The sequence below is a fragment of the Sminthopsis crassicaudata genome, chromosome 2, assembly GCF_048593235.1.
Source record: "Sminthopsis crassicaudata isolate SCR6 chromosome 2, ASM4859323v1, whole genome shotgun sequence".
Taxonomy (NCBI): domain Eukaryota; kingdom Metazoa; phylum Chordata; class Mammalia; order Dasyuromorphia; family Dasyuridae; genus Sminthopsis; species Sminthopsis crassicaudata.
In genome coordinates this window covers 672102145-672128458 of record NC_133618.1, presented here as the reverse complement: position 1 = coordinate 672128458, position 26314 = coordinate 672102145, and the positions used below count along the sequence as shown (strand labels likewise).

Here is a 26314-nt window from a genome sequence, read left to right as displayed (position 1 = left end):
CCTAGGCCGTTCTGTCCCGGGAGGGGCCCTGCTGGGGTCCTCTAGGCCGTTCTGGCCCGGGAGGGGCCCTGCTGGGGTCCTCTAGGCCGTTCTGGCCCGGGAGGGGCCCTGCTGGGGTCCTCTAGGCCGTTCTGGCCCGGGAGGGGCCCTGCTGGGGTCCTCTAGGCCGTTCTGGCCCCGGAGGGGCCCTGCCAGAACTCGGACCTCTCTTTAAGGCCACCGCTGCACCGTGAGGAGGTACGAGGCCGGCCCACCTGCCATTTGAGAGGATCTCACCCCTCCCTCTGTCACTATGACAACCCTACCATTCTGTAGTCTTCTGGGCTGTGTCCCCATTAGATCACATAAGGCCTTGGTGGTCGGGACCGTGCCCTGAACCTTTAAGCCTTGTTCCCGATGCGGGCATTTTGTTTGGCTTCTTTTAACTTTTGATGTGCCCACATGGCGGTGGGACCATGGGCTGCAGGAGCGAAGTTCATGGGACTCGATGGGGTGATGCTGGCCTGGGAGGGCGAGTGGTCCAGAGCCCAGAGGATCGAAAGCCCTTTGCTCTTCGGGTTCAGAATGTGGCCGGCTCACCTGCCAGTTATTACGTGCTGGCCTAGAGTAGTGTTTTCTCCAGGTGATTACCTAACGGGTTACCGCGTGTCTGGGAATATAGTGGGTTTCCTCAGGTCGCCCTGGCGACCCATGGCCTTCAGCAGGAGAAGCGGGGGGGTCTGTGAGGAAGGATCTGAACGCCCGGCCTGCCTGGGAGACCCTCGCCAGGTCAGTGCGGGGCCTGAAGGCTCACAGCGAGTCTGTAATTCCTCAAAGCCAAGGCTGTGGTTTGGCTCCTTGCCCCTAGTTCTGACCCTTCGGGCTTCTGGCTGAACAGCCCCGGCTCAGCTGGTTCGTGCAAGAGCCTTCCAAGCCCCTTGAACTCTGATTTTGTTTTGTTGTGTTTGGCTGAGAGAATCGGGGTTAAGTGCCCAGGGTCACACAGCCAGGAAGTGTTAAGTGTCTGAGACCAGATTTGAAGTCGGGTCCTCCTGACTCCAGGTGCTCTACCCACTGCGGCACCTCGCTGCCCCCGAACTCTGGCTCTGTTTCATATGCGGACTCGGCTCTTGCCCTTTGTACACGTTCTTCCACAATTATTTCTCTGTGTGCTTGGCACAGGTTCCCCTTTAGACTTCGAGCTGTGAGGGTCCCCAGCCAACGCCTCGTCCGAAGCCGTCGTTGTGCGGGATCCCACGGGTCCAGGAGAGGCCAGGGCTCGTTTGTAATAAATAACCCGTGAGGGAAGCAGGGGAGCGGGCTGCACTGGGAGGGAGCCGTCGGGCCCTTCAGATGCAAAGTCCCTGAGGGGAGAGGCACTACCTGCCCTGCCTGCCCGAGAACAGAGCTGAACGGGAGGGAAAGCCAGAGAGAAAACGCCTGCTGTCTTCCAAGGCGAACAACTTTTTAAAAACCCAGAATTCCGCAGCTCTTTTCAGCTGCTGCTGCTGTGGACATACCGAGCGCTTCGGAGTTACGGGGTGATCTGGGATCGCTCCCCTTGCGGTTTTCCTCTCTGAGCTCGGTCCTTCACGAGGATCGGTTTCCCCGGGTTTTATTTTCTGCATTTAGGCATTATTCAGAGAAGGATCTGCTGGCTTCCCCGGAGCGCCAAGGAAAGAGTGAAGAGCTTCTCTCAGAGGGAAGGAGGTCCCGGTCCCGGTCCCCACGCTGTTTAGTTTAGGAAGGAAATTGTCCAGGTACCATCACCCCCCAAGGGGAGACAGTGACTAAAATCCCCTTTTTTGTTGGGCCGGGGGACTCAGTCTGCAGGAGAGCGGACTCCCCACACGTCACAGATCGTCCCGTGATCACACGCTTGTCCCCCAGAGCAGAGGCAGGAGCATGGGCCTGCGCAGCATTCGGATGGGGTAACTCCTGGGCTTCGCTGGCCGGCCACAGCCAGCTCCGGGTCTGCCCTCCGGCTCCTGACCGCTGACCGTCCTAACTCCAGGCCTAGCCTTCAGACTCCAGAGCATCATAAATGCAGGCCCGGAAGGGGCCTAGAGAGGGGTCCAGAGGGGGAAGGAGACACTGAGCCAGCCTTTCAGCCCTAAAAACATCCCTCTTCCTCCCTCTTAGAGAAGAAAAGAACTGGGACTGCCGGGAAACTTGCTTTTCCACCCAGCCTAATCCTGTGTTTTTCCTTTTAGTTCCGAGTTGGTTTCTTTCTCTTAAACATTATTTTTTATTTTATTTTTTGTTATTTTTTCCCCAAGCCCCCTTTTTTTGCCTCCCTTGGTTTGGGCCAATATTGGCGTCAGCGTGGTCCCGATCTTGTCACGGTGTCAAAGCCCGTTGGCAGAAGACTCCGGTCCCCTCCCCGCCGTGATGCCTTTAGGCTTTAGTTCCAGGATGCGAACAGGATGGACGGGGTGGACGCAGTAGGACGGCCGTTCTTCCCCAAGTTGTTTTACTGAGAAATGATTTCCATCCACCAGCCTTGGAACCCTTTGGGGCAGGAATTCTGGCCCCAATTACCTCCCGCCTCTTAATAAAGGCTGCGGCTCCCATCTCAGGCCTGCCCCCTCTTCCTCTGCGGACTTCCCCGGAGCAGCGGAATTATTGTAGCCTTGCGCTTCGTTCAAGAAAGTGTCCCTGCAACACAGCGTTCTCCGGGAAGTAGCTAAAGTCTGCCCGGCCCTCACCTCCAGCCAGACCATGAATCCGTAACTTGGAGAGGGCCTAGGTAGGAGCTTTAAAAGGCTTGCTGACTGATCTTTAGCTGCATTAAGGGAATGGAACAGGGGAGGTGACAGAGACCCCCTGGCGGTGTCCTGGGAAGATCCCACAGGGCCATTGGGTAACTCTCAGGAGGAAACCAGGACTTTGTGTCTCCACTGGTCCGGCAGCACCCATTCATCAAGCGCTCCCTGCAGGCCAAGAGCTCTGCTAAAGTGGGAATACCAGAAAGGGTCTGGGCCTGGGTCCGGCCCTCAGGGAGCCCCCTTCTAATGGAGGGGACCGCGGCAAGCGAGGGGTGCACAAGATTTGTACTTTGTGAGTGAGACATCATCTCAGGGGGGAGAGGGGGAAGGGGCCGGGGAGGGACCATCGGCCAAGATCTGCGTCCAGGCTAAGCCAGGGTGGGGAGGGGGAGCATTTGGGGCAGGCCAGCCTGGAGCTGACCAGGAACAAGCTGTAGGGCTGGAGTCAGGAAAATCCGAGTTCAGATCCAACCTAAGATACTTCCTAGTGGTGTGATCCTGGCGAGTCGCTCTGACTGCCTCAGTTTTCTCAGCTGTAAAGTGGGAGGAACATCATGACCCCTCCTTCCTAGAATCAAATGACATAAAGTAGATGTAATGTAACTTACCTATTATTAATTCCTAACGTTCCTAAAAAAAATTCAGCGTTCACTTCTTTGTTTTTTAAGGAAAATAGCCTCGAAACCTTTGGACTTATTTTATCTTGTAAAATGGGTAAAAAAGACAATAGGTAGAGAGAGAATGGATCAGAGGTGACCTTGGACCCAGAGGCCGCTCCCAGTTGCCTCCCAGCAAGCCCCAGATCAGTCCTCGGTGTGGAGAGGAGAGACTGTGCTGTGGTGGAAGGAGTTCCCCACCCCGACTGGATTGAGAGAGAGAGGAAAAGAAAGGAGTCTGTGGCTGAGCGGTGATTGGCTGTTTCAGTCACGGTGTAACTCAAACACGGTCCTGAAAGTTGTGGACGGCTGCTCTCTCTTGTAGATGTTGCTACAGAATCCGGGGACCTCCCCTCAATAATAAACCTCAGATTATATGGAGATGAGGCCACAGAGACTTCAGGCCCTTGGACCACTGAATACCAGAGAGCCGAATGCTCCATTCTTTCTGTTGTATTTGAATAATTTTTTATTAACACTTTTGTTGGCACTTTCTGTCAGCATTCCCTTTTCCTTCTCAGAGACATCCTATGTGTATATTTTTAATTCAAGAACAAAAGGAATAAGGGGGAAAAATGAGCTCAGAATGGATCAATCCGTCTTACAAATCTGAAACTAAGGAAGATTTTAAGTTTACGGAGCTGCCCCTGCCTCTCCGAGGGAGTAACTGGGGCCGGCTTGGCGTGTTTCTCTGGGGCCATGCTTGTTCGGCTGGGAGTTCTGCAGCCTCATCCTCTGTTGTTTTGTGGGGGGTGGGTCTCCCACTTATACTGTGGATATGGTTTGTAACTCTTTCCTTCTCCCTAGTCGCGACCTTCATTTGTCCTGTGACTAAATATGGCTTCTCCACATTCGGGACCTTCATTTCTTTGTTTATCCTTGAGTCATTGCAGTCGTGTCCGACTCTCTGTGACCCCATTTGGGGTCTTCTTGGCCCAGACACTGGCCTGGTTTGCCATTTCCTTCTACAGCTCATTTTACAGATGAGGAGGCAGAGACACAAGATTACTGAGGTTGGATTTGAATTCAGGTTCTCCCGACTCCAGGTGCTCTATCCACTGCGCCCCCTAGCTGCCCCCAATATTTTATATGTTATACATATATATATATATATATATATATATATATATATATATATATATATATATATATATATATATATATATATATTATATATACATACACACATATTTATGTATATATATGAAATATTTTATATATTAAAGGGACCGTGTGTATACCTTTGCACTCCTGCTCTCCTGCTGGTTGCTTTTGCCTGGGGACTGCTTTTGTAGTTGAATAAGAACATTAGAAGATACATTCATCCGCAGTGAGCTCAGTAAGAGCATCCTCCTAGGTAGAAGGGGGATAGGGCTGATCTGAGTCCTTCCTGTTCCTCCACAGTGCTGATTTCTTCTGCTATTCTCAGTATTTCAAATTGTTTCCATGCACTCTGGCAATTCTGACCTTTTGATGTGATGACATTTATTAAAAATGTTTTTTACGCTTCGATTTTTACAAGTCAATGTTACATCTGGTGACTATAGGCAATCAATGTGGGTAGATGTTGTTGACTGAGAGATAGTGGAGTATCAGGCCCGAGGTCAGGAAGACCTGAGTAATGAATGCAGCCTCAGACATCCCAGCAAGCCAACTAACCTGTCTGTTTTGGTTTTATCCTACTTCCCAGGGCTGTGAAGGGCAAATGAGTTAATATTTGTAGCCACAAAGCCTAGCATATCCAGGGGCAGCTAAGAGCCATCCACACATCGGTTTAATTTCTTCTAGTTCTCAATATTTTGATTTTTTTTTTTTTTTCTTTCTCTCAATTTTAGGGATTATTTGTTATCGGGGCATTTTTTGTTCTTAAATTTCTGAAGCTCCGCGTCACGTCTGAGTGGTTGTGGGCAAGAGGCTTGTCTGTGTTGAGAATTGAGTTAGTTTGAAGTTTGCATTTCCTAGACTGGTAGTTTGTTGACTGCAAACTTCTGGTGCTAAATAGATGCAGAATTTGCCCTGTTCCAATGTGTGCTCTGCACTGAGCACTTAATGCAGGGAACAAAGCTTCTTTTTTGGAATTTCTGGGGGCTGGTGACCTTCTCCTGCCCCGCCAGCACGGACTCTTCTCCTCCGGACACACATTTGCTCCTTAGGCGGGTGTTGCTCCTGGAGGGGCTTTGGATTCCAGCTGTGGAATTTGTTCTTTTTGTATATTTGTACATTTCTAGCCTCCTGTTATCAGATGTTCTGAGAACCCCTCTTTTTGTCATCATTGTTAATATCCTCTTATTCTGAAACCTTGAAGTTGGATTAATGTGGAATAAGTTCTGCTTTCTAGTGTATTTTAAGTGATTTGATTTCTAACTGAATCATAAAGTTCTGGGACTTGGATTTTTGGCCCCTTTAAGATCCAAGTGGGAGCTAGATAAACAAAGAACTAAAAACAATCCTGAGATGACATGGGACTGATTAGAAATCAGAGGAGTGTGTCGTTCTCTCCCTGGCCACGTGCCTCAGAGCTGCTGTTTTCCAGGGAAGGAGGTGATGGAAGCAGATCCTGGTGTGGTATTTGGGCCTGCCCCCAAAGCTGGCACGCAGCACACAGATTCGAGCCAGGGTGCAGATGCGAGCATCTCCTGTTTCTAAGACCCAGCTCCCCGGCCCTTATATCCAAGAAAAACAGGGTTTACCAGGAGAAGCTAGAAGCTAGCATGACTCTCACCCTTGCTCCCATCTCTCCATAACTGGTACTTAGCCTCCATCTTCCCCTCCCCCTGGTAAAGATTAAAATTGCCCTGAGTGATCTCTACCTCCTCCTCTCCATTCTGGTTATTTTGTCTTTTTTACAAATTTTAAAGTGAAACACCAAAGAATGGTTAAGCAACAAAAAGTTAAGCAGCAAAAGGATTGTTCATGAAATGCAGATTTCCATCATGTTCTTCTTACTTTTATTTTTTTAAAAAAAATTTTAGGAGTATAATTTATTTTTAAGAATATAGTAAGTCCAAATACTTAATAGTTTTCAAAGCTGTCCTGCTACTCTGTGCTTCCCTCTGGTTCTCTGGATGTTCTCTTCTGAGCAAATTTTAAATGTCCTTTGAAAAAACAATTGCTACTTTATTTCTATCTCTCCCTGTTTATTAGACAAAAAGAAAAACTTTGTAACCGATAGGGCAAGGGCTTAGTCAGGTTTTGTCTTTGTATTCCAAAGGGTTTGCCCTGTAACAAACAAACAAATAAGTTAAAAAAAAAATTAATGAAACTTCATGCCTTAAATAAATGAATGTGAAAATGAAGGAATATTGGCTTTTCCTATGTTTTATACTCGGGCAACTGCTTTCTGCTAAAGTGCTGTTAGGCTTTGTTTTGTTTTAATACAATTTTATAGTTTTTTAACTTCAGACTGGGGAGGCCATTAAATCAATGATTTTGGAGGATCTTGGGTAATTGGAGCCCAGGAATAAAGGCCCTAAGGGAAAAATCCTTTGAGGAAGAATGACTTTGTTGTGTTGGGCACCAGGAGGGCAAGAAAACCAGTGTTTCCAAGTGCCATGAAGTGGGCTAAATGCTTTACAAAGCTTTGAAGTTTTATAAAGATAATCCCCGTTGATTTTCATGAACTTTTATTAGGGAAATTTGATACCAAAAAGTTTTTTTTTTATTTTGCAGAAACTTCAGTTTCCTGTAATCGAAGTTATTTCTCTTTTATCTTTTGTGATTACCCCTCTCCCCTGTTTGAGAACACGCCCCCTCCCATAGACATGAAGAATACGGATCTTTCTCTCTCTTCCGTTTTTTGGTGGTTTGATCTTTCATATTAAAATCACGCATTTCTCCAGAATGGGTTTCGGCGTGTGCTGAAGGGCTTCGGCCTAAGCCCCGTTTCTCCAGACTTGTTTCCAGTTTCCCAGAAGGATTTAGCTCATCGGCCATTCTTGTGTTAGTAATTTATCTCGATCAGTTCATCAGACGCTCATTTGTTGGCTTCTCTCCTCTCTGATTCTCCCTTGTTCTCCCTCTCTCCCTCCTCCTTCCCTCCCTGTCTCTCTTCTCCCCCAGCCCTCTCCCTTTCTCTCTCCCTCCTGTTTTTGTCTTTCTCTCCCCCCCTCCCCCCACTGTCAGGTACCAGGTAGCTGTCCCCTTGGCTAGTGCTCGAGGCCTCAGGCTGTGGTCAGCTCGCGGCGGCCAGAGGATGAGCTTCTGGGATTTAGCTGGTCCACAGGGCTGGCCTCCGTCTGTGGGCCTGAGCCGGAAAGCCCTCCTCTAGCTGCTGGGTCTGCCAGCTCAGATGCCCAGTGCTGACCTCCTGCCAGGGCCGAAGGATCCCAAGGCAGCCTGGGAGGACTCCCTCCCGGCCTTCCGAGCTTGTGTTCTGGGAGCTAGCACAGTCCGGTGCTCTGATGATTACAAAGTTAGGAAGGGGAGCACTGACCACTGCAAGGTGGGGAGCGCTGACCACTGTGGGGCATCTGAGCCCTGCTCTGCTGGGCGTGAAGGATTCCAGGGAGGGCCTACAAAGGTCGCACATGTTTATTTACACGGCCCTTTAAGGCCTGCAGAAACAAATGGCTCAGTTTATTCTTGCTGCCACCTGGGAGGCAAGGGCTGTCAGTATTCTCTCTCTCTCTCTCTTTTTTTTTTTTTTTCTGAGGCTGGGGTTAAGTGACTTGCCCAGGGTCACACAGCTAGGAAGTGTCTGAGTCAAATTTGAACTCGGCTCCTCCTGAATTCAGGGCTGGTGCTCTATCTGCCACCCAGCTGCCCCCATTATTCTCTTTCTGAGGTGAGGACGTTGGGCTGGAGTGTCAGGAAGGCCGCGTCTGAACCTGGGTTTTCTGCCTGGACCCTGGGACCGTGGCTCCCCCAGCTTGACTCCATGGCCAGCTGTTAGGGGCGTGGGCTGTGCCGCGGCCCGGCCCTGGTGTTAGAGGGAGCCCCGGGGGGCAGAGGATCCCGGGCCTTGTAAAGTCCAGCCCTTTGGTGTTCCGTCCCGGTGCCCAGATGCCCCCTTCCCTCTGGCCAGGGAAGGTCTTGCCTAATTGGGATAATCATTAAGTGGCGGGTCCGGCCTCTGGCAGCTGGTGCTGACCTTTGTTACCATAACTCACACGTGCTCCGGCCGGGATGTCGCAACGAGCCGCCCTCCGGCAGAGAGCTTCCGCAGCCGGCACGGGGCGGCCGTTTGTAATGGGATTCCTCCGGTCATCTCACCAGAAAGCTGGATGCGTGGGGCCGGAGGAACTCGGAGGGCTGTTATGCTGGTCATTATCCGTATCGTTAGTGAGGAAGTGGAGGCAGGGGCGGCCCCCCCCCCCCCCCGGCCCCAGCCACCCTCCAATGGTCCCCCGGGATGTGTCGGGTCACCGGCCCCCTCCTCCTTTCTTCCCTCTCTCTGCCAGTCCTTGTGGCTGCCCCCATTACTCCTGTCCCAGCCAGGGAGAGAGGGGCCAAAGGTGGGAGGGCAGAGGTGACCAGCCGGAGTTCTTGGCTTGGATCCCTTCACTTCCCCTACAGGGTGGATACTTTCCAGAAATACAACGTGGAAGAAAGCGTCCTGGTGCTCGGGTTTTTAACTGTCCAGGGTAATCCGAGGACACTGGGTGACGTCTCCCCGCCGCTGCCCTCTCCTCCTTGGGGAGCTCCCGGCTCCTGACAGAGCCCCATCTTTCTCTTCGCAGCCCTGTGGGCCCCTCTGCCCTCCCCAGAGTGCCCGGGTGCCCGTGCTGAGAATGCCGGGCCCATTGGGGTCGCAGCCTGGCGCCCTAAGTGGTGCTGGGCCCAGGCTTGTCCGTCAGGAAGTCCGTGTGTCTGGCAGAGGTCCTCAGACACGGCCGGTGTGGCCTCCTCAGCAGGCCGGAAGCTTTTGTCGGGCCCGGTACTTCTTACCTGCCCCAGCACCGTTCCGGGGCCTGGGAATGATTACTCCCTTCCTGACTGACGGGGAGCGAGTGCTCTCTCTCCCCCCTCCCCCCTTCTCCTCTGCTCTCTCTGTATCTCTGTCTCTCTCTCAGATTGTGCTTCTCTTGGGTTAGGGTCTGCAGCAGGCTTATGAGTTGTCCTGGGTTCAAATTCAGGCCATCCCTAGGGATCTCTGACAAATCACTACCACCTCTGTGCCCGACTGGGGCCAGGCAGAGCAGGTCTCCTGTCTCCTGCACGTGACATCCTTCAGCTGCGTGGGGCCATCTTGTCTCCCTCGCGTCCTCCCCCTCCCATGCCCTTCTCCCAGTTCTCATCATCTGCATCTTTCCCTTGCTCTGCCATAAAATCTCCCCTTGTGGCACACATTAGCTTTGAGAACAATTGAGTGAATCCAAGCACAGCCTTATTATTGTTATCATCAGTCTTAACAGAACAGGAGCAGCTGCTTTGTGGTGGGCTCGTGGCAGGGGAACCATGTCCTGGCCACTTTGTGGTAGGCTCTTGGGGGGGAGTCACGTGCTGGCCACTTTGTGGTGGGATTGTGGTGGGGTGCCACGTGCTGGCCACTTTGTGGTGGGCTTGTGGGGGGGAGCCACGTGCTGGCCACTTTGTAGTGGGCTCGTGGGGGGAGAGCCATGTGCTGGCCATTTTGTGGTGGGCTTGTGGGGGGGAGCCACGTGCTGGCCACTTTATGAGAGGGGAGCCACGTGCTGGCCACTTTGTGGTGGGATCGGGGGGGGGGAGCCATGTGCTGGTCACTTTGTGGTGGGCTCATGGGAGGAGGAACCACGTGCTGGCCACTTTGTGAGAGGGGAGCCACGTGCTGGCCACTTTGTGGTGGGATCCGGGGGGGGAGCCACATGCTGGCCACTTTGTGGTGGGATCGTGGGGGGAGCCACATGCTGGCCACTTTGTGGTGGGATCGGGTGGGGGGAGCCACATGCTGGCCACTTTGTGGTGGGCTCGTGGGAGGAGGAGCCACGTGCTGGCAACTTTGTGTGGGATCGGGAGGGGGAGCCACGTGCTGGCCACTTTGTGGTGGGATCCGGGGGGGGAGCCATGTGCTGGCCACTTTGTGGTGGGATCGTGGGGGGAGCCACATGCTGGCCACTTTGTGTGGTCTTGTGGGGGGGAGCCACATGCTGGCAACTTTCCTGGTCATTGCTGGGTATCGGGCAAGTCCTTTGGGTCTGAGGCACATTTCATCTAAGGAGGGAGTGTGATGTCTTGGAAAGAGAGCTGGGTTTGGGTCAGAACTCAAGTTTGAATTCCACTGTCTGAACCTCAGTGGCCATCCACTCCAACCCCCTCACTTAACAGATAATAATAATACAACAGCAGCTCACTTTATGTAGCACTTGCTGAGTGCCGGGTGCTGGGCTGAGGAATTTAGTCTTGAGCCTCAGTAACAACCTGGGTTGGAAGCAATTCTATTATCTGTTTTACGGATGAGGAACCTGAGGCAGACAAAGGTTAATGCCCTGTTGAGGCTCACACAGCTCACGGGCGTCTGAGCCGGTTTTGAGGTGGCCAGGTAGTGTGGTGGGTGGATCGCTGGGCCTGGAGATAGAAAAACTCATCTCTCTGAGTTTAAATCTGGCCTCGGACACTTCCTAGCTGTAGGAGTCTGGCCCAGAAACGTCTCCCTGCTCGCCTGAATTTCTCCATCTGTAAAATGGGCAGAAGAAGGGAATAGTAAACTTCAGTATCTCTGCCAGGAAAACCCGTACAGGGCCATAGAGAGTCTGACATGATGGAAATGACCGAACAATGGCAAGGGCAAAAGTCACCCACGATAAAGAATCTGAGACTCGGAGATCCCAAGGGGATTTGGGGCTAGAAGGGACCTGAGGCCAGGGTCGGCCTCCCTCTTTTAGGGCAGTGCCCACTGTACGTCCTGAGCCTCCCAGCTTGGGTCTGAGCGCAGCTGCTCAGAGTCCGGAGCCAGGGCCCTTCCACTGTCCAGCATGGTCTGGACGGCTCTCTGGGGGATGGGCCCCCCAGACCGGGGGTTTGTGTTCTAGATGATCACATATTCCTGTTTCTCCCAGGGAGCGGCCTCCTCCACTCAGTATCCTGGTCTCCCGCCTTTCTGAGGTCGCTGTCCCCAAGAGCCTGCAGCTGGTGCTAGTGCCAGCCTGGGTAACGTGCCCTCCGAAGCCCGGGCTTGCCAGCTTGGCTGCAGGTGTCACCTTTGGACCCGCCGCAGCTCTGCCAAGCCGTCCCCTCTCAGATCACCTTCCCCTGCCCTGGATGGACCTCGTCAGTCATTTCAGCTTTAGCGACAAGAGAGTGGGCAGTGAGACCGGGGTTTGGATCCTGCCCCAGATATGTCCTAGCCGGGCCACACAGAGCGAGTTACTTTTTGTCAGCCTCATCCCGGCACATTGAGGAAGCTCCCAGGCTCCTCCCTGGGGGCCTTTTGTCCTTTCCCTTGCCTGCCTGACTCCCCTTTGCTGGAGGGGGGACGGCAGCGCGCTGCGTTCTAATCAGGGGGCCGGTGGCCATTCCATAGGTGGAACCCGCCCCCCTGAGCATCCCCTGAGATCCGGCAGGGATTCAGCCTGTTGCCCGTGGCCCTCCGTTTTCTGTGGCCTGCCCCGGCCCAGGTAGCGTCTGTTCAGGAAGGACTTCTCCTCCCTCAGCCGGAGGTGCTTCTCGGCCCTGGGGTGAGTAAGATCTGTGCTCAAAGTCCAGTAAAAGAAAAAGGAAACCTTCAGGCCGCAACATGGGCCTGGTTGGGCGGCTCTGGCTAGAATGAGAGCAGAAACTCCCCGTGGGAAAGGAGAACTTGACCCTCAGAGCCAGGGGAGAGCTGCCTGCCGCTCCTGGAAGGCACTTCACACCCAGGAAATAAGAAGCTTTCCTTCCAGCCAGAGAAGGAGAAAAGTTTCACTCCCTCTCTTACAAGGGATGGGGGCCTTAAGTGCTAATGCCTGGTTATCCTTTCTACTGCACAAAAGGGAGCTTCAAGCAGGGCTCCGCCTTAGAGATAAGCAGTTCTGGGTGTGTTTGACCTCTCAGAGGGTGTCCATGGCATCAGTGGAGGGAGTTCAGAGCAGTGGATGTCCGGCCCTGGACCTCACAGTGCTCCTCCGGCCCACAGTTTGTAGATGTCGTTAGATTACTTACCCTTCTTTTTTTCCCCAAGGCAGTCTGGGTAAGTGACTTGTCCAGAGTCACACAGCAGATGCTGCCCGTTGGGCTGGATTTGAGGTCAGGTCCTCCCGGCGCCAGGGCCGGTGCTCCACTCACACTGCACCAGCTAAATGAGGCCCTTGGGTCCATTTGTGGGTGACCATCGGCAGCTCTTGGACCCTCGCGGTAACAGCCTCTAGGTCCCTCTTGGTCTTGACCAAGTTTTTCAGCATTTTGACACCAGATGAGTCTCTAGACGACAGAGAGTCCTGGAGACCCAGATACAAATTCACTCGGCGGCTTGGTGACTGACCCTCCGGCCTCCGCCGATCCCTCACTGGTGAGAACGAGGCTGGGCCCAGAGGCTGACTGAGAGGGCGACGCATCTGGGTTAAGAGACGTGCTTAAAATCTATTTTCAGAGTGTCTGCTCGAGACCAGAATCAACGTAGGGGGGACGCCTCTTACTTCCCGTGTTGGCGACACTTGTACCTGGCAGAGAATCTTCATAACTTTCTTTTTGCCATTTTTTCTTCTGATTTTCAAGAGTGAGCGGTTTTGCTCTTTGATCGGAAGGATCCTGGATGAATCTGGGCACCTTTATTTCTGTAGTAGATGGGCTTCTGGGTGACCAGCTTCGCTGATGTGGTTCGCTCCCCGGATTGAGGCTGCCACCTTTGAGGTTTCCCCAACAACGGGTGGAGAGGCGGTATGGGGTCTCTGGGGCCGTCAGGGCCCCACTCTGAGGCATGGAAGGGCCTTCCCGCCCTTCTTCTGATTGCTGTTTTTGGAGGTGCAGACAGTGTCCTCTTGGTGTTTTAGTCTGGCCGGTTTCTTTATTTGAAGCCATTTCCTCCATGTCCTGGGGTGTGGTTGAGCCATTGGAGGTGTCCTTGGAAAGTACCCGGAGTCAGGAGGCCTCCTTCCTACCCTGCCGGGAACCAAGTTCCTCAGGAACCAGGGGCATTTAACTCTGGACCTTCCTTTCGTCATTTCTCGTTTGCAGAGATCTCCAAAGGCCCTCCCTTCCTGCTCAGAAATGTCAGCTTGCCCAGGATCGTGAGATTTGGAAATTTAAAGGAGGACCTTGGAGAGCATTTTGTTCCATTCTCCCCCATTTTAGAGATGGGGAAACTGGGGCGCAGAGAAGGAAAGGGACCGGCTTCTTTGAGGGCACCTCCTGAAATCTCTTGCTTCCTTCATCCTGCACCTACTTGAGACCCTTTAGGATGTCCCCCATTTATTCCTGCTCTGTCCATTTGAAATTATCTTTCCCACGTTCCTATGTTGTATTTATCTATTTAGTGCCCTCTCATGCCCTCCCCCCAGCATGTAATCTCTCGAGGTGTCGGAGAAGGAGGCCGCAGCTCCGGGGTGTTCTGCCCATCTATCCATCCCTCCTACACCCTCAGGAGTCCAGGCGTTGGACTGTCCAGTGCTCAACGCCGGAAGCAGAGTGAACCTTTAAGAAACATTCCTTGGGTTTGCTTCCTCCCCATCTCTGACACTTTCCCCCCTTCCCCTCCCCACCGATCCAAGGTCTGGCTTTTCTTCTTGTGCTACATTTGTGTTTATTTTGTTAAATATTTTAATCCTGTGCCCGCCACACTGTGGCGTTTGGGGACCTACTTAGGATTTGTTGACTCCAAATGACGCACCCGAGTTAAGATATGTATTTAATCTAAACTAACGATCTTTTAAAATCTATTTTCAAAGTGTTTACTCGCGACGAGAAGAAAAAAAGTCCTCCGATGCGGAAGCGGATTCTTTTCAGTTCTTCGGTGTAATGCTTAATGATGGTTTCTCTCTATGTACCCATATACCTTGTAGTGCATTTAAAATAGCCATTAAATTTCCATTTAGATGATTACCCTGCCTCTCTTTTGAAATGCCCTATTATTAGTTTTTATTTTCTTTTTCAATAAAACGGAGCGAGCAAATCTAATTTAGCACCACGGCTAATTAAAAGTCATTAAGAACAGTAGCTAGTGGCGTGGATACAAACGCAAAAAATAAGTCATAAAACGATCTTTGGTATTACATGTAAAATAAACTCATTTGCAAAAGATTCGTTTATATAGTGATTTTCCCCCAATGCCTAATTGTATGTAGGAAGTTATTTTTATTGTTTTTTCCAAAGTTAAAAATGGAATAAAATATAAGACTTTGTGGATAATGTCACGGAGGGAGACCTCTCATTTCTCGGGCAGGGCAGACCCTCCCCACCCCTCGCTTGTAGCTGCTGGGGGAGCTTCCTGCCGCATCTCCCCACTCCAATCCGTCCTCTAGTCAGCTGTCAGAGTGTACATACCTAACTGTGGTGTCTCCCCCCCTCCCAAGTGAACTCCAGGGCTCCACGTTACTTCCAGGGTCACATACAACGCGCTCTGGTTGGCCTCTGAAGTCCATCACAAGCTGCCCCCCTCCTGTCTTTCCACCCTTCCTGTGGCTTTGCTCCCATGTCAAGACCCTCCCCTCTGGCTCTGGTCATTTTCTTTGCCGTCCCCCATGTTTAGAATATCCCTCTTCCTCTGGCCGCTCGCCTTCCCGGCTAATAAAATCCATCGGCAAAAGGAAGTCGGTCCCAGTTCCTGGTTCTTTATGACTTTTCCCCTGTTGCTTGTTTGTATGGATCTGCTGGTTGACTTTCCCGTTGGATTGTGGGCTCCTGGAGACTGTGCGCGGTCTTGTGCTTCCTTTTGTATCGCCCGCGCTAGGCCCAGTGCCTGGCACGTAGTGGGTGCTTCACGCAGGTTTGTGACTGAAGGACTTTGCCATCGAGGCAGCCCGGGACAGCCAGAAGAGCAGATCAGGGAAGGCAGGGCCGGCTTGCACGGACAGGCGATGTCCAGGAAGGATGGAAATAATTAAAAGAGGGAAACAAGTTAAATTAATTAAATTTAATGAATTTAAATAATTAAAAGAGGGAAGTATGAGTTATGAGGGACCGAGAAAGGCTGTTTTCAAGGGTGTGAAGGGCACTGCCATGGGGGACCAATAAAAACACTGGCGGGAGGCAAGTTTAGGCCCAGGAAAGCGTCCTTACTACAAAATGAAGAGGGCTGCCTGTGGGGAGGAGGGGGCTCCCTCCCCGCCCCTGAGGGACTCAGACCCAGGCTGGAAAGTGACTTCTGTGTGTGTCCTAGTTAGTTGGGCTGTGGGTGGGAGGGCATTTTACAACCAGCTTAGGGTGGGGAGGAACTACACACAATTGACTAATTGGACAAAACAGTAAATCAAATCCTGATTTTTAGCCTTCCCCCACCCTCAATCAATCAATCACCATTGATTAAGCTCCTATTTAATGCCGCACCCTGTGCTGAATACTCAGCCATCATTTAACCATCAGCCCTTGCAGCTCCTGCCCTGTCTTTTCTGCCCCTTGGCTCTGATTCCCAGAGGCCGGCCTTGATATTCTGGTGCTCAGTGAGTCAGAGAGCAGGAGCGCGGAGGGTGAGGGCCGGGGACGCCCTGCTCCCCTCTGTTCCCCTTGGGTGCTCGCCGTCGGGGAGGCGGGGGAAGGGGAGAGCCGGGACTTCCTTCTGACCCTGTGTCTCGCCCCCGTAGGGAGAAGACCCCTGGTTCCGAGGAGGAGGTGAGGGCTTGGCCTGCTCCATGACGTGTCTGAGCGCCTCCCCGCCCAGCCTGCCACTCGAGTTTCTGCCCATGGCCCGCAGGATGGAGGGGTTGCAGAGGGGCTGCCTCTTCCGTCCGAGGAGCGGGGTCTGCTGACTGTCGAGGAAGCGGAGGACCTCTGCCCGCCAGGACGATGAAGGAGGTCGGCTGCTGGTCACCCCAGATGGTGACGGATTGGCTGCTGGAGAACGCCATGCCCGAATACTGTGAGCCCCTGGGGCACTACACGGGTCAAGATCTGATCAACCTCACACGGGAGGACTTTGCCAAGCCCCCGCTCTCCCGGGTCTCCTCCGACAACGGGCAGCGCTTACTGGACATGATCGAAACCCTGAAAATGGAGCACCACCTGGAGGCCCACAAGAACGGGCACGCCAACGGGCACCTGAGCATCAGCGCCGACGGCCCGGCGCCCGGAGGCAAGGCCAAGCACAACGGCGTGCCCAACGGCTTCCAGGGCGGCCTGGAGATGATCCAGATCCCCATGCCCGAACCCGAGCGCTCCCAGTACCCCCGCGAGTGGGGCAAGACTCTGCTGGCCTTCCTGTACGCCCTCTGCTGCTTTGTGCTCACCACGGTCACCATCTCGTTCGTCCACGAGCGGGTGCCCCCCAAGGAGACGCAGGCGCCCCTGCCGGACACCTTTTTTGACCATTTTAACCGGGTGCAGTGGGCCTTCTCCATCTGCGAAATCAACGGCTTGATCCTTGTAGGCCTCTGGTTCATTCAGTGGTTGCTTCTAAAATACAAGTAAGTGGCGGGGGCGGGGGGGGGGGGCGAGGCCGCTTTGGGTTGGGGGGACATTTGGGTTCAGGAAGATGTTCCTGCTTTAAAGATGGAAGCCTCTCTTTGGGAGGGGCCCAGAAAACTGAGGAGTAGGGAGCAAACATTAGCGGCCTGCTCGGGTTCGAGGAGTCTCTTCCTGCTCGGGTTCGAGGAGTCTCTTCCTGCTCGGGTTCGAGGAGTCTCTTCCTGCTCGGGTTCGAGGAGTCCCTTCCTGCTCGGGTTCGAGGAGTCCCTTCCTGCTCGGGTTCGAGGAGTCCCTTCCTGCTCGGGTTCGAGGAGTCCCTTCCTGCTCGGGTTCGAGGAGTCCCTTCCTGCTCGGGTTCGAGGAGTCTCTTCCTGCTCGGGTTCGAGGAGTCCCTTCCTGCTCGGGTTCGAGGAGTCTCTTCCTGCTCGGGTTCGAGGAGTCCCTTCCTGCTCGGGTTCGAGGAGTCCCTTCCTGCTCGGGTTCGAGGAGTCCCTTCCTGCTCGGGTTCGAGGAGTCCCTTCCTGCTCGGGTTCGAGGAGTCCCTTCCTGCTCGGGTTCGAGGAGTCCCTTCCTGCTCGGGTTCGAGGAGTCCCTTCCTGCTCGGGTTCGAGGAGTCCCTTCCTGCTCGGGTTCGAGGAGTCCCTTCCTGCTCGGGTTCGAGGAGTCTCTTCCTGCTCGGGTTCGAGGAGTCTCTTCCTGCTCGGGTTCGAGGAGTCCCTTCCTGCTCAGGAATGATCTGATCTTTCAAGTCGTGATCCTTCTTGAAAATTAAAACAGGAAATTCATGAAACCCAGGCTGAGACCAGCAGAATTTTGCTCCGGACTGTCCGGAGCGGCCTGGGGGCCTCACTGCCGGGCAGAGAGAATGAGGATTGACCTCAGACACACACAGGGCAGCCTTAAAGTAGCTAACCCAGTTTCCCTGGTACTTTCAGGGTTGCAAAGAACTTGGTGCTTTATGACCAGAAAGCAAGAGCTGGGGGATCCCAAATGTCACCTGGCCCCAGCTCTGCAAGTTAGTTACTTTGTCACCTAATCCGAAGCATGAGAGACGGGTTGTGAATATTCCCATTTTACAGATGAGAAACCAATTCTAATTTTTTTTCCCCTGAGGCAATTGGGCTTAAGTGACTTGCCCAGGGTCCCACAGCCAGGAAGTGCTAAGGGTCTGAGGGTGGATTAGAATTCAGGGCCGGTGCTCCAGCCACTGTGCCTCAAGCTGCTGAGAAACCACTTCTACAGTTGCAGCCGTACAGAAGTAGATACAGAATCACATCCAACACAGAACGTTTCAGAGGCTTGATGCTTCAGGATTCCCAGAGGCCTTTAGATCCACTGTCTCCTGGAAAGGGCCGTAGACAGAACTTAATCCCACATTTCAAAGAGGAGAAAAGCGGGACCCAGGAAAGTAAGCTGCCGTCCTTGGGGATGCTCCCGCAGAGGCTCTGGAGCAGCCGAGGGTCACTGGGGGCCGGGTCTGAGCAGGCTCTGTCTCTGGGTGGTCACCACGCAGGCTAGCCTGCAGACTGTTCTTAGCCCACAAGCTGGCACATAGTAGGCACTTGCTCTCTCATTCTTATCTGTGCATCTCTGTCCCCCAGGACCTGGCACATAGTAGGCACTTGCTCTCTCATTCTCATCTGTGCATCTCTGTCCCCAGGACCTGGCACATAGTAGGCACTTGCTCTCTCATTCTCATCTGTGCATCTCTGTCCCCAGGACCTGGCACATAGTAGGCACTTGCTCTCTCATTCTCATCTGTGCATCTCTGTCCCCCAGGACCTGGCACATAGTAGGCACTTGCTCTCTCATTCTCATCTGTGCATCTCTGTCCCCCAGAACCTGGCACATAGTAGGCACTTGCTCTCTCATTCTCATCTGTGCATCTCTGTCCCCCAGAACCTGGTACATAGTAGGCACTTACTTTCTCATTCTCATCTGTGCATCTCTGTCCCCAGGACCTGGCACATAGTAGGCACTTGCTCTCTCATTCTCATCTGTGCATCTCTGTCCCCAGGACCTGGCACATAGTAGGCACTTGCTCTCTCATTCTCATCTGTGCATCTCTGTCCCCAGGACCTGGCACATAGTAGGCACTTGCTCTCTCATTCTCATCTGTGCATCTCTGTCCCCCAGGACCTGGCACATAGTAGGCACTTGCTCTCTCATTCTCATCTGTGCATCTCTGTCCCCAGGACCTGGCACATAGTAGGCACTTGCTCTCTCATTTTCCTCTGTGTATCTCTGTCCCTAGCCAGTACAAGTTGTGCGCTCTCCCTGTTGTTTCTTCTAAGCTGAGAGCCATGGCCGGGGCGCTGTCAGTAACGTCCTTGAAAGGACAGGTAAATAAATCCCACCTCCCAGATTTGGGGGGAGTTAATTTGCTTTTCAGTATATCATTAACCCGTCCTCTCGCTGAGCAGATTGTACCTTTAGCAAGTAAACAAGGGCCCTTGCCAGAGCCCTGCGTAATGCAGAAAAGCGTGCTCCAGCTCAGCGGGCCGTGTCGCGCTGCCGCCCGGAGTGTCCCCTTCATGGGGTCGGTGACTCTCGGGGCTCTGACAATTGCCCTGGAAGATTTATTTTGTACTTTTCTCTCCCCAGAGGCTCCAATACTCCTGGGTTCCCTTCCTGAGGAAGAAAGGAAGGCCGTGAAAAGCTAAAGTAGCGATGGGGCTGGGGATTCTGGGCCCCCAGCAAACTTCTCTGTACCTTCCTCTCTCCAGAATGGTTTTCATGGCAATAGAATAGACGTGTGTGCTCATTTTGTGTGGTAGTAAGTTGTGGGTAATCTCCCTTTTCTTAAGATGGCAGGGTTGGACAGCTGTCTAAAACCCGTCTAGCAGTTGTCCAGTCAGTTAGTATACACTTATTAGGACCCACTGTGTACCAGGCACTGTGCTAAGTGCTCTACACTGTTGAGTTTAAGGCATTTTAGAAAATCCGCTTCTTGGAGAGGGAGCATGCTGTAGTGGGAAGAGCGCTGGATTAGGGGTCAAGACTGGCTTTGTGACCTCTGTGGCTTTGGGCCGGGTTTTGTATTTTTCTAGGTCTCGTTTTCCTTACGAAGGGAGCTGGACTAAAAGATTAGAATTCTGTTTTCCCGTGGTTCTAAAAGCTCCCATGGAAATGGTCAGAAGCAGACCTTCACCGTTCTTGTTTATCTCTGATGCTTTTCCCTCATCTGTAAAATGGAGTTGGGGAGAGCACTGGTGATTGACAAGATTTTGACCCCCCTTTCTAGCTTTCAGTCTGTGATCCTCTGATCTCTAAGGACACCTTGGTCCAGTGCTAAAGAAAGAGAGGGAAAGGAAGGAAGGGTGGCTGGTGGACCCAGCAGAGAAAGTCTGTAGGGAGACCCCCGGGGCTTTGCCTTCCTTCCCTGTGGCTAATCCTCAGGAAGCCGTGGCTGGCGCTGTCCATTCCTGATCTTTTGCCAGTTGCCCTGGATGTGACCGGCGGTGATGTCCATGTCCTTGGAGGCAAATAAACTCAAGATCATAAATCACGGGGCGCTCCAGAGAGTCAAATAACTCTAAGATTTGGGAGCTCCAGATAGTTGTCTTAACTCATTGTCTTAACTCTTAACTCATTTCTTAGCTCTTAACTCATTCTCTCTATATTGAACCACATATCACAGTAACAAATGACCTCAATTAATAAGCATCGATAATAATAGCTGACATTTATGTAGCAATTTAAGGGTTGCAAAGTACTTTAAACATTATCTCATTTATCTTGAGTCCAGCGAGAGGGTGCTCTTCAAGGAACTGGCTAGGATATCTGAGCGCTTGGTCTGGCGTGCACATGTGCTTTTGTGATTATTTTGTTCTAGACTGGACTAGATTCTAGAACACTCATTTTCTGTTGTATGCCTTATTATTGGGCTAAGTGAATCAGTGAATGAATGGAGAAACCCTTCTGAAGGACTCAGTCTGCCAAGCGTGATTCTAAAGTTTGGGGATACAAATTTCTGAGGAAGGGACACGTCACCCAAGGCCGCTTGGGCAGCTGCTGGCAGTGCCTTCACAGCTGCAAGGACAGTCACAGGGGAAGGTCCAGGGTTCTCCATGTTATGAGAACATGTTATGTTCTCCCTGCTTGTCTAAGCAGTGTTCACCCTGCACGGGAGTGGATAACGCTCCAAGCCATCCGGGCCATCAGGGTCCTCGGATCCTCAGGTGGCTGTTTCAGTGTCTACGTGAAAAGCCCACCAGAGCCCTTGCTTCGGCCGGACGTGAATCAGTGTGACTGTTTCTGTAAGATATGCGGCTTTGTTTGTTCTGAAGAGCTTTTGATCTGGTGAGGGCCGTGCTAGCCGTGTTCACCGGCGCACTTCGTGTCTTAGACTTTAGCAGTTTTTGTTTGTTAACGGTTCATCTAACCTGCAAAGGATTATCTAAGAATCTCAGAGGGGAATGGGACCTCTAAGGTCATCCAGTCCAGCCCAAAGACTCCCTTCTTCGGAGGGGTCATCCAGCCTTTGAACATAGTCCCCAAGGGAGATCCCAACCCCTCCTGAAGCTTCCTGTTCCAATTTGGGATGGCTCCAACTTTAAGTCAGTTTTCCTGAAGTCGACCCTAAGTATAGCTCCTAGTTCTTTTTTCTGGGGCCAAGAAGAACAGATCTGATCCAGTTTTCTTTCCCAGGCAATTTTTGTTCATGGTTTCCCATAAATCCTTTTTAGTCAATAGAAATTTATTAAGTACTTACTGTGTGCTTAATGCTGGTCTCCTGCCTTCTTTTTTTGTATTTTTATCCACCATGTTTATAACAAATCACCTAAGAGATGCTTTTTTCATTCAATCTTTGAGATTCTGCCCAACACGTGGGAGACCTTCCCCTTGATTTTTAAATATCTTGTCTTACCACTGTGCCAAGGGAGCCATCTTTATCTTCTGTCACATCCAAATGGAATTACCAGTAGAATCCCACCCAGTGCGCTAGGATAAATGAACCAAGGCATTAGTCTTTGTTATCTGGGAAGAAACCTCAGAGTCTGCTGCCTCAACTCATATCCTTGTGATATCAAATGAAAGCAGCTGTGACTGACTCAGGCAGGATGTGGGTGCCAGTTTCAGGTGATGGGTTTCAAGCCATGGGTGTATGCAGGAACATCCCCTGTAATCTGATCACAGATTCACGTGAAGGGAGCAAAGGTTGGACTACTGAGGATGAGTGTGAATGTGAACTGGTGAAGGGGCTGGAGGGGAGGGGGTTTGTAATAGTGACTGTCCCGAGGAGGGATCCAGACATTAAGTTCTGGGAAGAGTTGACCGGAAAATGTAGTCTTTGTGAGAAAATGTCCATGTTTTTATCTTCAATCCATGTTTAGTTCATGTCAGTAACCGATGATCCAGCCCTGCATTTTATGTCATTTAAGCCATTAGTGCTCTCAAGGCCCTTTTTGGGATAGAACACTAGATTGGAGTCAGGAACACTTGAATTCATTTTGAAAACTCTTTGTGTAAATTCTCTGTGCCTCGGTTTTCTTATCTGTAAAATGGGGATTTACCACATGAGAAGTGTTTTGCAAACCTGAAAGTTCTGAATTACCAAGAGGTATGAGGATTGTACATATAAATGAATGGCTGGTAGTTTGAGGAGGGAGAGATCAGGAAGAATTTCCTCTAAGAAGCAGCGCACCAGAGTTTGCCTCCACAGAAATTAAGGGTTGCAAGAGGTCAGATTGAGGCTCACAGAGGCAGGAAGAGACTGTCAGGTCAAGCAAATTCCCTAGCATATAGAGTGCAAGGAGGAGACAGTATGTGAGAAGTCTAGAAAAGGAGCAATTTTTTTTTTTCCTGAAGTCTTGTTCCCTTCCAAGAAGGGGTGGGCACCTCAGGAGAGCTGCCACAGGCTTCTTGTTTCTGACGTGCCTTCTAGCTCATTGGGTCGCCATGGTCCAAGCTGTGAGAAGCTTCTGCTTCCACCTTGGGAGGGCCCCTTCATGTCCTAAACTACCAAATACTCAGACAGTGGAAAACTCCAAATTGTTAATCCCGTGGAATGTGTTTGCTCAGTGATGTTTTTCCCTTTCCTCCAGGTCCATCATTAGCCGAAGATTTTTCTTCTTAGTTGGCACGCTGTACCTGTACCGGTGTATCACCATGTATGTAACCACCCTTCCAGTACCCAGCATGCATTTCAACTGTTCTCCGAAGGTAACCATCCATTCTTGCTGGGATTTGTGCTTCGTGTTGGGCGCCTCTCCGATGACCCAGGGTCTTTTATAATTCTATCCTGTTTCTCCACCATCATTCATTGTTTATCTGAGGTATCCCCAAGTGCAGGGCCTCATTTTTTTTTTTTTTTAATTAATTTTTTCTTTTTTTGGTAAGGCAATTAGAGTTAAGTGACTTATCTTGGATCACAGCTAGCTAAATGTCTGAGGTCCGATTTGAACTGAAGTCAAGAGGACTTAGGTTCAGTGCTCTCCCTACTGCGCTGACTACCCCCTATTTTTTTTTTTTTTTTTTAATGAACGGTCTTACCAAATTCTCTCCAGAAAATTCTCATTTGATGTACTGAAGATGTCCTGTACCTTTCAGCCTTAACTTATCCCGGTTTTATGGACCCAGAAGTTGCATTTCTTAACAAGTGTTTGTTCAAGTTGTTAAAAATCAATTGGACATTTCATTGCTTTCTCTTTCCTTTCTTTTTTTTCCCCCTTCTTTACTTTTTTAAAATTTTATTTACCTTTATTCTATTTTACATATCTTTATTTATTCATTTATTTTATTTTTTTGGTTTGGTTGCAAAAGTGGCCTTCCCCCGCCTGGTGTTTCTGCCTAGGAAACACGATTAGAAGGTGTCAGGAGGAATGGGCTTGGGCTTGGTTAGCGCCACTCCCAACCATCACTGGCCCAGGAGCTTACCCAACTGGTTGATCGGGAATCGGGACCGCTGGGTCTCTGGGCGGTATTTCATGATTGCCGCTGTTCTGTGTCCTCACTCAAGAAGGTGTAGGTTGGGTGATGAAGTAAGTGGGGGCGCATTGGGGGGCCCTGCCCAGAGATCATGCATTAACCATTATGCACCTGAAGCGGCGAGGCTGCGGGATGTGGCTGGTGGCCACGAGGCCGTGAGGGAAGATGGAGAGAATGTTCCATTCAGAATCCCAACACTGTGATCTTGGACAGTAACACTAATAACAGCGTCGCAATAATGCAGAGGGCTTTACAGATACTCTCTTGTTCGAGCCTCACATGATTCTGAGGGGTGGATCCCATTGTCACCCCCATTTTACAGATGGGAGAGTGAGACAGAAATTAGTCATTTGCTTAGGATCACACAGCTAGAGAGCATGAGGTGGATTTGAACTTAGATCTACTGACTAAGGTGTAAAATGGTGATAGAGCAGTGGACTCTGAGCTCAAAGGCCCTTCTGTTTCTTATTTTGCTTGGTGAAAGAGGAGATGAGCATTTATTAAGTACTTACTGTCTTCCAGGCAATGGGGAGAATACTGGCTTGGCAGCTAGGAGACCCAGGCCCTGCTGTTTACCACGAGGAGGACCGAGGACCACCCTCAGTTTCCTCCTCTGTGGAGGGTTATTTCTAAGTTACTTCTAAGCCAGTCCTTCTTTGGTCCCTTCCACAGCAGAGGCGGCTGGGTAGTCCAGTGGATAGAGCATCGGGCCTGGAGTCAGGAACTCTGTGTGTCCCTGGGCAAGTCAGTTCCTCTTTGACTCAATTTCCTTAACTGTAAATGGGGAAAATAACAGCACCGATTGTGGAGAGAATATTTGGGAAGAGCAGTGCTCGGAGTCTGGCGCATTGCTGGCAATATGAAGATCACAGCTCTGCTGTGATTGTGGTTCCTTATTTTGTGCTTTTTGGTCCTGGGAGACTCGTGTGAACCATGGCTGTAAATCAGCAGAGCTTTGGGTTAAAGGTGACCAATCTTTGTGGGGGAGAGGGGGATGCACGTGGGTGGGTTACATGTCTATACATTGCACATATATGTGTTTGTATGTGCATTGCACACGTGTGCGGTTGGTGACGGGACAGGGGCCGCCTGCTGCCTCACATTGTATGGTTAGGGCCCCCAGTGATGGGGGCTTCAAACCTCCCCTTTTTTGGCGCACCAAGCATTCTTCTCCCAGAGGAAAAGAAATGTCCCCCGAGCGTGCACCATGTCATCCAGAGAATCAGGCTCCTTGGGCTCTCGTTTGATGGCCGTGCGCAGTGCACCCGGTGTGTGTCTGCTCGCACTCTCTGGTTTCTGCTGCTTAGCCTTGAGCTGAAATGCTGCAGAGGGTCTGGAAAGCTTGAGACCTTCCTCCTGAAGTGCTCTGAGTGCGAGCTCTGCTTGGCACAAGACCCCTCCCCCCAGGTCTCCGAGGAGCGTCCAGCCCCAGAATGACTCGTGTTCCTCTCGTTCTGTGGCCCGCCTTGGCCCTGGAGCTTCAGAGGTGTTCAGAGGGAGGCTTGCCACAGAGTCCTGACTGATAGGAGGATCCGTCACAGAGCCTGGCAGAGAGCAGGGCCTGCCCAGCAAAGAGTAGGGCCCACCGTGGAACCCCGGCAGGGGGGAGGGCCGTTCTGGCTGCTTCGGGTTTTAATTCTGTAGAAGACAAGTCCCAGGGAGCGTGGCTTTGGAAGGATGAGCTAATCCTTCAGTGACTGGGCCTCCAAGTGGGATGTGTTACTCAGTGTATTCTGGTTCCTATGGTTACCGGAGCATCCAAAGCCTTTATAGAGAGCAGGAGATTAGTTGCAGCAGGAAAATTTAGCCAAGCTCTGTGGCCATCTGTTGGAGCTCATGTTTCCGGGACCTTGTTTCTCTTGAATTTCGGAGTGACCCAGAGTTTCCGTGGCCCTGTAAGCCGTCCCTGGGGCAGAGGCCCCTCAGTTTAGTTGGGCTTAGAGGGAAGGCCGGCAGCAGGGGTTGGACAGTGGCCGTTCTTTTGTACAGGAATAATGTCTTTAAAAAAAAGATGCAGCCTGGCACAGAGGAGCCTGGAAACTGAGCACTGGGGGAATGGGAGGCCTGGGTCCAAGCAGTGACCAAGTCACCGGGCAGCCGCCGTGCCCCAGACTGCTGTCCCTGCCAGAAGTAACCGAGGGAGGATGTCGCGGGTTTTGGCAGCCAAAGTCCCTTTTATCAGTGAGGCCAGATCTCATTCAGAGACGGAAGGAGTTGTCCCGACACCGCCTCTGGTCCTTCATGCCCTGTGGCCATCAGCCTGTCTGCTGTAACTTAAAAGGAATGATCTTTTTTCCTTTTTTTGTTTTCGTGACCCTAGCAGTGCTTGGCTCATTGAAGGTGCTTAATAGATACACATTGGACTGAAAAAATTAAAGTTCTTCCTTGAGAGGCGGCGTGGCCAAGGGGGAAGAGCTCCAGAGCCGGAGACCTCACTGGAATCCATCAGTGCCAGCTCCAGCCAGCCTGACCTGTATGTGGCCTGTGGCCCCAGGTGGCTCTGGAGCGGGAGGTGAGGCAGGGGACCTTGCCCGG

At 51.7% G+C, this 26314-nt stretch overlaps 1 protein-coding gene across 1 annotated transcript in view; it reads left to right on the top strand.

Moving 5' to 3' along the window:
- Positions 1-26314, top strand: part of SGMS1 (sphingomyelin synthase 1) — a 176985-nt gene that overhangs the window by 137542 nt on the left and 13129 nt on the right. The window contains exons 6-7 of the mRNA XM_074297073.1: positions 16030-16848; positions 22897-23014. Coding sequence (XP_074153174.1) covers positions 16232-16848; positions 22897-23014 — 735 coding nt within the window. The 5' untranslated portion in view covers positions 16030-16231. The remainder of the gene's footprint in view (positions 1-16029; positions 16849-22896; positions 23015-26314) is intronic.